This window comes from Phoxinus phoxinus (assembly GCF_949152265.1).
Source record: "Phoxinus phoxinus genome assembly, chromosome: 23".
NCBI classification, from domain to species: domain Eukaryota; kingdom Metazoa; phylum Chordata; class Actinopteri; order Cypriniformes; family Leuciscidae; genus Phoxinus; species Phoxinus phoxinus.
In genome coordinates this window covers 23,918,625-23,931,112 of record NC_136898.1, presented here as the reverse complement: position 1 = coordinate 23,931,112, position 12,488 = coordinate 23,918,625, and the positions used below count along the sequence as shown (strand labels likewise).

The window sequence follows — 12,488 nt, the reverse complement described above, 5'->3', positions numbered from 1 at the left end:
CGATACAAAAAAAATTTAATTCACGAGCTAAACGGTCTATCGTTAATAGTGAGGCAATGCACAAAGCTCACACAGAAGTCACTCTCTGTCGCTCAATACGGTAAATTTGCATACCGTAAAAGCGAATAAAATCTGCATGTGGAAATTGTTTGTCCTCATGCAAAGCTCCCTATAGAAAGCTTGTTTTGCCACACAATAACAATAAAAGAGTAATTGCGGTAATACCATTTTATCTTACAATTAAAAAAAATTGTTAGGCTACTCATAATTTTGCAATTCTGATTCTGATTGCGAGTTTATAGGCTATCTGGTATTTCTGACTTTATAACTCGCAATTGCGGGTTTATATCTCACAATTTGTAGAAAAAAACTGAACTGTGAGATATACACTCGCAACTCTGAGAAATAAAGTGGCAATTCTAAGAAAAAGTTGCAATTTATATCGAAAAACCCCCACAATTCAGCCATTTCTCTGGCAATAGCGAGTCATTCTCACAATTCTCGCAACTTTATTATTCCGTAACTGAAACAAGCTTCCATACGATCTATTCCTATTCGAAAGACTGTAGGCTATTTCAGACATGACATAATTTCACAAATTCATAACTATTTTATGCAATTGGTGGCTAATTCATATGAATTTATACATTTATGACAGTTAAGTTTAGGGGCAGAGTCCTTCATAATGAGTTTCCTTTAAAAATGCAAAATTTTTGTACAAATTCATACGAAACCACCAGCCTGTAAAATAGTTACATCCGGTAGGGAATTTCGTTGAACAACGGTAAAGGTGTGACTAAAATCTGTGGATTAAATCCAGTCATTTAAATTTGCAAATTTTCAAACTGGTCACGAATTGGTTGGTTTGAAAGTGACTTCTGTATCACTACACTATTGACAATAAACAATCGACAATTTTTGTCGAATTTTCGCTAGTATGACCGCAATGCTTTTGCCAGATGTCCTCAAAGGCTGATGCTTTACACATCAACAACTTCAATTTCCAATTGTTCCTTTTTCCTCTGGTATTGTACATTGAAAGCAATTTTGGCCACCATCCTATGCCGTAGGAGTCCTGTTATATTACAGATTTGAACATTGGCTTGTTTCTTATAACTTAACTTCATGAGGTAAAACAACCGTTTTTGTCCATTCCCATACATTATAGTACAAAAGCACGCCATCTTTAGTGAACTAAAGCTGGCTTTACATTTCATTTGAATGCTGCACATTTCGTGATGCAAAACCTGTCAGCATCACGGTCAATACTTGAACTACTCCGTGCTGGAAATGTCCCCTACAGCACCTAAACAAACTAATGAAAACCTCTGAAAATGCATATAATATCATATGGCATACTTGGCCCTCAAATACACACAACACAGTATATATATGAATAAATGTGCAGTAATAGTACTAAACACCAGTCATTTTTTTCCCCCAAAACTATTTTCCATTTATAGGAACACTGCATATATCTCACTGCTCAAATAAAAATATTTCCCCCTTATAAAATTCAAATTATTTGTTCACCAACAATAATCTCATATCAAAGAATCAAGTAAAAATCCAACATCAACTGATGGTCTTCACACAATCTCACATTACGCATCAAAACAAATGGACACCTAAGAAAGTATCCAGAGATCAACAAACATCTGTTTTCATCCAGTAATAAAGTTGATGCACCTTCTCCAGAAACATTTATAATCCTGAAGAGGTGTAACTTAACACACCCACACATTATAATAATGCATAACTGTTATAGAGTTTCTGGTTTGTCTTTTTTTTTGCCTGCAATTTGAGAAACTATGCAATATATATACCACTCTTAACCAGAGACTACAAATACTTCATGTACTCATTGAAGGACAGCAGTCCATTAAATACTTTTTTCTTTGTAATACTATATATTATATGTGGAGTATACAAAACATCAAAGCCACGTTGTTGAATGATGCTTGTGGGATTGTCTTCATTTATGGCTTGATGAATGCATCAGGCCGAAGGCAAAAGTTAGAAGTCAAAGATTAAATCTAGAAGAGTAATTGTCCATGTGTTTCCTTCACGCCGCATGTCCATCACTGTAGGCCTATAGATGCGTGTTCTTGCACAGAACATCCTTTATATTGCCAAATGTTTTTAAAAAGAATGAAAAAAAAGAATAAACAAATCATTCCAACATTTCAGACATTAATTTGTACATTTGTATCAATATATTTTTGAACTGTGTTAAATAATGGTATTGTGTTTACAGTTCCTGCTGGTAATGGCTTTAAAAATGCCAAAAAGAGAAATTAGGATTAATTTAAAAATCAACAAAGCAATTAAGCACATTAAAGTCTTGCATATTTAAGCTATCTTTATCATTCATTGTTCTTTTCTTCATTTTTGCATTAAAGTGCCCCATTATGCTTTTTCAGATATTACCTTTCATGTGGTGTGTAATATGGATGTTTGTGAATGTAAAAGGTCTGCAAGGTTTCAAAGATCAAAGTGCCGATAAATATAGTAATTGTCTCCCAAAAGAAAGAGTGATTCTGAACTGCTTGAAACGAGTGGTCATTAATACTAGACTTACTTCCTGCTCGAACCTATGTAAGTTTGTAACATATTTGCATAACGCCAGGTATGCTCTTCATTGGCTGAACATGAACATCTACTTTGACCCTCAAACACTGTAGTTCAGATATGATAATGAATGTTTGGTTTCCGACAAGTGCTGTAAGCTGTCGACCAATCACAACAGACTGGGTCATCTGACCAATCAGAGCAGAGTAGACCAATCACAACAGACTGGGTCATCTGACCAATCAGAGCAGAGTAGACCAATCACAACAGACTGGGCCATCTGACCAATCAGAGCAGAGTAGACCAATCACAACAGACTGGGTCATCTGACCAATCAGAGCAGAGTAGACCAATCACAACAGACTGGGTCATCTGACCAATCAGAGCAGAGTAGACCAATCACAACAGACTGGGCCATCTGACCAATCAGAGCAGAGTAGACCAATCACAACAGACTGGGCCATATGACCAATCAGAGCAGAGTAGACCAATCACAACAGACTGAGTCATCTGACCAATCAGAGCAGAGTAGACCAATCACAACAGACTGGGCCATCTGACCAATCAGAGCAGATTAGAGTAGACCAATCACAACACACAGGGTCATCTGACCAATCAGAGCAGAGTAGAGTCTCAGAAAGGAGGGTTTTTTAGAGAGACTGATTCCTTTATCGAACCATTGCAGACATTGTGAGAAAAGAGCGGGTACTGAAATGTATATTATGAGAAAATGAAAGATTAAAGTGTTTTTTGACCTTTGATGGATGTAAACCTGTTGCAGGAGACGTCCAAAACTAGATTAGGAACCTTTAAAATAACACAACAGGGGCACTTTAAAGGCACTGCTTTCGCTGATCTGCCCTACACACAACACAACACAACACAACATTAAACATTCCCAAAAAAATCTACATCATCCATTAAATGTTCTGTACCACACCATGCCTGATGCTATAACTTCAAGCCAAACACAGGCGCCTTCAACCGCAAACAGCAATACCATCCCAAAGCTTCATTTCACATACATTCCCTGTGTTCTGTCAATGGAGAATTCACCCGCTGCCTATAAACATCTTCTGCTTCGATGTATTGTAATGTTGGTCTGGGTGAAGAGTTTGCTCAGATCTCAAGTCTTTCAAGGTTACATATCTGTGCCCTACTTTCATTTGTCCACCTCATTAAAGTTTCTCTCTGAACAATATGGCAATATTAGGAGAATGATTTGAGTTCCTATCTCTATAGGCTGCAATCGAGATCATGTGACAATGTAATTATACATAGCAGTATTTCGCCCTTATGGACACCGCAAGACACATTGTGTAAAGTTGCAAATGTCAATAATCTAGCATGAAATCAGATTCATCCAATCTCCTTCAACTAATAACAAAATATTATCCAATTATTTTCCTTCTTTTCCCATGTCCGTAGCTGCACGGTAACATCTTTATGTTTGGGAAGTATGTGGACTTCACACTAATCTGATTTGCTAAGTTGCAACATTAATGCCAAAAATCCCAAAGTCTCAAAAAATGTGATACTTGTCTTTGCACGCGTTCCACTTTCTTAAAACGTATCAGCACAAAAGAAAAAGCTATATCTTGGTAGTGGAAATGTAAAGTGTTATAGTATCTCTGGTCTTCACTGTCGAGAGAAAGTTATGTCCCGTTCGTTCTCCAGAAACAAATCTTCAGAGAGGGGTGAATTCCCAATAAATACTTGTGTTTGTCCCGTTGCACATTTTCTTTCTTTCTCGTTTTCTTTCTTTCTCGGTTTAGAAAGAAGGTTTAGTTTACTCTTCCTCCTCCTCCTCCTCCTCCTCATCTTCCTCAGCCTCATCCTGGTTGGCGTAGATTCCTGCTTCCCACCGGAGGGCCATGTTACTTTTCCTGCGAGTGACACGCGTTGCCTCCAGAACCTGAAGATAAACATACAAATGGCTGTTATTCAAAGTAGTTTCGTGAATGTTAGAGTGATATATTCATGTTAAGAAGAAGTTTCCCAGTAACATGGTCCACTTTAGACACGTTCTACTAACTATAAGTAGCTTTGCAACTACATGTCAACTAAGACCCTGTTCACAGCTGGTATTTAGATGCGTTTTGGTCGATCGGATCACAAGTGGACGACGGAGACACATTCCCGCTCACACCTAGTGTTTTAATCCGTCTCTTCTGTCCACTTTAGACCACTTCTGTCCTGATTTCTTCGAGGTGAGGCGGTTAAATGTATGGGCTTTTTCAGATCTTTCGATCTAATGGACAAAATAAGCTTGCGTAATTTAACTCAGAGACATGGAGAAACACACAGAGAGCATCAGCTTTAGTTTCTGCTCTGACTGCCGTAAGATTACGCTGAGCGCTGTGAGTGTGTGTGAGAAATCAGGAATGGTGAGAGAACATTGTGCTTGGTGCGTTTTTCATCTTCAAACCAAACTTGGGTCTTCAGCCGACAAAGTTTAAATCCCGTCTGGCTAGCGCTCTTCCCATAATGTTACGAGTTAGGCGGACAGAAGTCTGTATTTAGCGGCTGTTTGCACACATTCGATCACATGAGTGTTTACAGTACGAAAGCAATCCAGTCAAATGCGATTTCCACTACCTCTGGAAGCGGTCAAAAGTGGACAAGCTTAAAGCGTTTTAGACCCGTTTACTTCTGTATTAGCGCCGTCCACTTGTGACCCGATCGACCAAACACATCTTAACACCGGCTGTAAACAGGGCCTGACTCTCAGTAGAGTATTAGTAGACCGTCTGCTTAATATCTGCCAACTCTTTATTTAGATGCTCCTCAACAGACATTACAGACAACAGACATGTCTAACATGGACCATCGTAATAAAGTGTAACCGGTTTGCGAAACAAGGGAACATAACATCTCCATAAACTGATGTTGACTTATAATGTTGTTTTATCAGTCCCACTTTATATGTACCTACATTTAAATTAATCATTTGATACAGTGCTCTTGTATACATACATGATTTTACACTGTACTTATATTTAAACATACCTTCATGCACTTACATCTATAATTACACTGTTGACCTTCCCGTACACCTTAACCCACACCACCAAACCCACCCTTAAAGGATTAGTTCACTTTAAAAAAAACGTTTGCTGATAATTTACTCACCCCATGTCCTCCAAGATGTCCATGTCTTTCTTTCTTCAGTCGAAAAGAAATTAAGGTTTTTGACGAAAACATTTCTCCATATAATGGATGTTAATGGGCCCCAAACGGTTCAAGGTCCAGATGACAGTGTCAGCGCCGCTTCAACGGGCTTTAAACGATACCAGACGATGAATAAGGGTCTTATCTAGCGAAACGTTCAGTCATTTAAAAAATAAATAAAAAAGTTTAAGTTTTATAAGCACAAATGCTCGCCCTGTTCTGTGATGCGTGTTCGTGACGTCACGTAATACACAATTACGCTGAAAAGGTCACGCTTCTATGAAAAGTAAAACATTTCTGTCCTGACGAAAATTTTCTTTTAGGCTTTATAATATTACAACACCCAGGATACGCACACACAATGGCCATTTTAAACCATAAACTGACACAAAGACATTTGAATACGTGTATATGGTCCTCCTTCCGCACATTTGTAAACACTGACTCGGTACGTCAAGCGTGACCTTTTCAACGTAATTGCGTAATACGTGACGTCACGAACGCGCATCACAGAACAGAGCAAGGCGACCGTTTGTGCTTATAAAACTTAAACTTTTTTATTTATTTTTTAAATGACCGAGCGTTTCGCTAGATAAGACCCTTATTCATCGTCTGGTGTCGTTTAAAGCCCTTTGAAGCGGCGCTGACACTGTCATCTGGACCTTGAACCGTTTGGGGCCCATTAACGTCCATTATATGGAGAAATGTTTAAATCAAAAACCTTAATATCTTTTCGACTGAAGAAAGAAAGACATGGACATCTTGGATGATATCGGGGTGAGTAAATTATCAGCAAATGTTTTTTAAAAAGTGAACTAATCCTTAAATCTTACACGTATCCCAACTCAACAGTGTTTTGAATACATTGCACCAAAAAACAGATTTTTTTTCCGATGTAAGTACATTGTAGTTAATGACACCTAATATAAAGTGTGACAGTTTCATCTTTATATTATAACTTGAATCACTATTTTTCTATGTGATCTGAGCTCTAAAATTTAAAGTATGATGTAGAAGGACTGGGAGATATGAGATTTTACTTCACCATACTATACCGTTAGATAAGCAGGCTACATTATTTACACTGAGAACAAAAAAAAAGGAGTAAAGCCAATATCAATGATTTAGTTAAGAGCTCTCACAAAAAATATCAGTACGCATGTGCAAACATACACATCAGAAGGACCGCTTTAGACCCCACCTGTCCCAAACAGTTCATGCTGGGATTGGGTCTGACTGTCCAAAACAGCTTTAGATATAAACAGCACAACACACATACAATACAAGTGCAAACACAGCATGAAAGCAGAAACAATAAAGCAGAAAAGAGAACAGTCATGCTGTTTCAAAAGGAAAAACTGGTGCCAAGTGTTACACCCGTTGTGTCTTACTCCAACGAACCTAAATGTCCAATCCGAAGTTCTCAAATAACTTGAATGTTATGTCAAATATACAATACAAAGAGCCGAAATATTAGGACTCTGAATGGAGGTGGTAAAATGCTCAAATGAAGACTGGACATTGTAAGTTCGTAGTTTTGACACGAGATTCATGTGAATTATAGTGGCACTGCACTGATCATGTAGGTGCAAATACTTTGACTGAATGTGGATCCATATGTAATGAATGACGCAATGATTTGACACAAAATACAATTATTTCTTGGAAACACATTATATGCGTCAAAGTATTCGGCACCGCTACAACTCCCCCACATTAAAACATGCAACAACACAAGTGAAGGCACAATGAACTTTGAAGCAAGCATTGTACAAGTACCTCAGTTGTAACTGAGCGGACATACTGACAAGAGGAAAAGAGGAAGAATTAGTCAATGTGCAAACACTTGCTATTGTGTAGAGAACAGCTTGTGAAAGTAGATCAACTTCCACATCAATACTGGTCATGTTCATATATTTGACTTTTTATATACTATATACAGATCATATTGGCTCAATACTGTGTGCTAATTGCAAAGCCAATGATTGCACTTGAAATAACTGTTATTTTTCAAAGAGCATGAACTATATATATATATATATATATATATTTAATTTATTGACCTTTACATGTGTTTGTTTCCTGAGTTTACTACAATTGACACATGTATGCATATATTTAGATGTGTGGTTATCCAATTTTTTTTTTGTTTTTTTTTTGTCAATGGCGCATTCTGAAGCCTAATATATTTGGTCCACCCCTACCTCACATATTTGGTTACACCCTTCCCTAAGCTAAAATAAGCATGAATTTGTATTGTTTTATATCTAATTTATTTGTAAGGCCTTGAGGAAATATCCAATTTATAAACATTTGTCTATTTTGCTTGGCAAACGTACAAGTGCACCATTGTCATGGATTTATTTCACAATGGTCAGAGACTAATATTGTTGCCACAACTGTGGTTTCAAAGCCATTGTTTCTTACTTAGTCTGCGTTATAATAATATAATGTGATACTGTCAGTACAGCCAAGTTGCAAAAGACCCGCACTTAGTTGTTTGTTCTCCAAATAATAGCTTTTAGAGGAAATGTGTTGTTGATATCTGAGAAAGCAAAAGGGGAAAGACTGTGGTTGATATGAAACAGTGAGTCCTCAATGGGCATTTGATGGCGGTTTGTCACGTGGCGGCACACATCTTTATGAATTCAGTTTCTAAATGAGCTGGAAAGTCCCTTTTCCCACTTTCTTAGCATGAGATGATAAAGACGAACCATGTTTCTGATGCAAGTGGTATTTTAGGAGTTAGGAATCACTAATTCCAAACAGACGTTTTGATTGTAAATGGTATGTGCATGGATGTCTGAGAGAGATTTAGTGCAAGAAGAATCCAATTCATAAGGCCATAAAATATCCCGTTCTAAGCGGACCATAAGCGACTTACACTGCTGTCCTCAGCCTTCTCTCTGCGCTTGACCTTGTGAGTCTCGAAGTCCTCCATCAGAGTCTGCATGAAGTTCTTGCTGCGCTGTCCTCCTCCAGAGTCGTCGCTGCCCAGGTCAGACAGAGGCGAGGGCAGAGCTCCTTCTGAAGAGCACGGCGACACCGGAGGAACCGGACGCACCTTCTCAATCTTACCTGCAGACAGACCAACACATAACACACTTATACACACCATCACAAATCATTGCTCTGCCACAGTGAAAGACCTGGGTGTTATATTTCACAGCAACTTGCCTTTTGAAAATTATATTTCTTATGTCTTCCTCATCAGAAACATTGCTAAGCTCTGGAACATTTGATATGTTTCTGATGCAGAAAAGTTAGTTCATGCATTTATTACTGTAATGTAGTGCTGTGTTGAAAAAATCGATTCACCAATTCTGAATCGATTTTCATATTAATTTCTAAAGATCGATCCGTAACTCAGAGGATCGATTTAATAACAGGCCTATATTTTCCCCATAAACACACTGAGACATGGCGACCGGTAGCGCTGCGGTCTCTCTGAATCCACCATAGACAGTATATAAGACTTGTTGACCAGAAATGAGGAAAGAGCCGTTCACATAGTGCGTTTTTTGCGCGTGCAAATTCGTTTTCCAGCCGCGCGGCCCGCGCCTCTGTTCATGGTTGCATAGCAACGACAGACGCAACGGGAAAGCACGCGCTTGTGGAAAGGAGAAAGCGGTGCAAACTGCGCTCTCCATGATGACGAGGAAGTATCATCAAAAATGTATTGATTTCTAGCCCTTGCATTAGCTTTACTACTAGATATATTCATTGAGATGAGAAATAAAAAGCCGCCCTGTACAGCTATGATCAGCTGTTACGGAAAGGCCGCTGGTTTTTGTCACATGACCTGTTGAGATGCATTGAAGTGCTTCTCACTGAATTTGCACGCGTATAAAACGCGATATGTGAACGGCCCCTAAAGTGGTATCGTGTGCGGTTGTATCTAGTTTAAAAGGCCTTTTAAATATGAACGCAGTTTTGGATTAAATAAAAGGACAGTCAAGTCAAATAAAACACCTTTTATCTCCTGTTTAGTTGGTAACACTACATTAAGATACCATTCATTAATATTAATGCCTTATCTAACATCAACACATTGAGTGAACAATATATTTTTACAACATTAATGTATGTTTGTGAATGTTATTTAATACAAACACTTGATTGTTCATGAACAGTTAAAACTTTTGAAAATTTTATATTTTAAGAATATAAGATTGGATCGGATCGGATCGAATCGAATCGAATAATGATAATCGATTCAAGATCTTGAGAATCGGAATCGAATCGATTCTTGAAATTTGAATCGATACCCAGCACTACTGTAATGCTTTATTAGCTGGTTGTCCTGCATCCTCAATAAACAAACAATTAGTCCAAAATGCAGCTGCTAGAGTTCTTACCAGGTCAAGACAATATGATCATAACACCAATTTTATCATCTCTACACTGGCTACCTATTAAGTTCTGTGTCAGTTATAAACTATTGCTACTGACCCATAAGGGCCTAAATGGTTTAGCTCCTGTGTATTTAAATTTATCTTCTATTGACCAATCCATTACGCTCTTTAAGATCACAAGACTCTAGGCGTTTGGTAGTACCTATGATATCTAAGTCCACTAAAGGAGGGAGAGCGTTTTCACATTTGGCTCCTAAACTCTGTGATAGCCTTCCTGATAATGTCGGAGCTCAGACTCACTCTCCCAGTTTGAATCTAGATTAAAGATGCATCTCTTTAGCCAAGCATTCACATGATGCATCTCATAACCTTGTACTCCAGTTATATCTGATCAAATTCACATGATTATCTTTGCTTAATGTTATGAACAGCAGCTATGCTAGTTACTCTCCATTTGCTTTTGTGTTTTATCTCTTGGTGCGGATGGCCATCCCGAGGTAACTAGAGAGTACGTCAGATCCAGTTTGGATCCAGCATCTTATGAAGACTTCAGATGCCCAACACCAGTGAAGAGATGCTTTGAGACGCCAACTCCTGCCAGGACTTCAGACGATGCCAACTCTGAATCAACATGCACCAATGCTACATTTTTCTATATTATTATGTTCACAGCTTGTAATAATTACTTAAATGAGCTTATTGTTTCTGCTTTAAATTAACACATTGTTCGCTAACTGAGATATTTGTAAATACATATACATAACTTAGGGGAGAGTGGGGTAAAATGAGCCAGTGGGTAAGTTGACCCACCCCCTGTTTCTAGGCAACTATGCACATTTGGTGTCATGGGACCATACATTTTGAAGGACTCCATCATTTATATATTGATGTGAAGAGGTGAAGCACATGGGACAAGAGGGAAGTTGTCTTTTACACAAAAACACCTTTTTTGCTTGATAAAGTAAATTTTCTGCATTTCAGGTATATTAGCCGTTTTGTCAAAGCAAATTGATCTAGGTCTAAAGTTGTGTATGGTACATGTTGGTGATTTGACAACATTTAAAACCATGTGAATCATTAAGCTAAAGGTTATCCTGAATTGCTAAGCTATAGGCCGTTTTTTACCAAAAATGGTGACTATGGGGCAAAGTGAGCCAGATGATGTGGGGTAAATTGAACCAGTGGTTCAACCTTTTTGAAATGGAGAAAATCGACTGAAATGCGTTGAAATAAAATGTCTTTGTATAAGCAACATATTAAACTGCAATTAACATTTATATGCCCTAATATTTCATAAAAACGATAGCCTACAGTCGGCCGAAATATGAAAGACAATATTTTGTTGACTAGTTTTGGATGAATTATAAAGTTTTTTAAAATAGACTACTGCTACATCAAATAAGCTTTTGTTTAGCAATTTCTGCTCATATGCCTATATATATATACACACACAGTATTTTTTTTTTTTTGTCAAAATAAAGTCATCAACTTAGATGTTACTATAGTGTTTGTTCCAATGTAGGCTATATTCAAATAAATTAATACATATAGTAAAATGTAGGCCTATAATTTATTTTTTACAAAGAAAGAGTACACTTGAAATATTGTTGAAATTGTAACTGTTGTTGTAATTGTAATCTTTTTAATAAAATAGCAAAACATATATTTACAAGGTAGATGTAAGCTAAATCTTAAAAGGTCAATATAAGCCTTCTCTTTAAATTATTTCTATTGTGCTTTATATGAGTGACACATTTGGGGAGAATATTTTGTTTTTTTAATAACCATGCATAAACATTATTCTCTCAAAAATACAAACATGTACATACATGTTGCTCACATATTATGGTAGCCCTGTTTTGTGCTAAATAGTGCATTTCCACCTTTGCTATTAATATGTGTATAAGCAACTGAAAAAAATCACAAATGTCAGGGCATTTCAAAACATCCCAAGGGCCCCAAAAACACCTCAGACCCCAGAGGGTTAACATTATTCAGAAAGGTAAGTGTGTTATTAAATTATTATTTTAAAGAGGCAAGTTTTTTTATTATTATGCTTGCATAAAAAAGTGAAAGATAGGATGGTCAATTTACCCCCTAATGGCTCAATTTACCCACTGACTGGAATAAACTTACCCCTAGCCTGGGGTAAGTTGATTCACATGTACACTTTTTTTTCTGAGGTCATATTTTCAAGGCTCTTTGTCATAGGTGCATTTTTTAATTTTCAGTTTATAGGCAACATCCCAAATTAACAGTGGATGTCTTCATTGTACTTCTGTCTCAATTTCCCTTGCCTTGAGATCCACAAAAGTAAAAACTGGCTCATCTTACCCCACTCTCCCCTACGCATTTTCTGTAAAGCTGCTTTGAAACCATATGTATTGTGAA

At 37.4% G+C, this 12,488-nt stretch overlaps 1 protein-coding gene across 2 annotated transcripts in view; it reads right to left on the bottom strand.

Annotated features, from left to right (window-relative positions):
- Positions 1–2,393: 2,393 nt before the first annotated feature.
- palm2akap2 (PALM2 and AKAP2 fusion) overlaps positions 2,394–12,488 on the bottom strand; it is a 132,282-nt gene continuing 122,187 nt past the window's right edge. For both annotated transcript variants that reach the window (XM_079598861.1, XM_079598862.1), the window contains 2 exons: positions 8,627–8,820; positions 2,394–4,486 (listed from right to left, as the gene is read on the bottom strand). In XM_079598861.1, the coding sequence (XP_079454987.1) occupies positions 4,361–4,486; positions 8,627–8,820 (320 nt within the window). In that variant the 3' untranslated portion in view covers positions 2,394–4,360. The remainder of the gene's footprint in view (positions 4,487–8,626; positions 8,821–12,488) is intronic.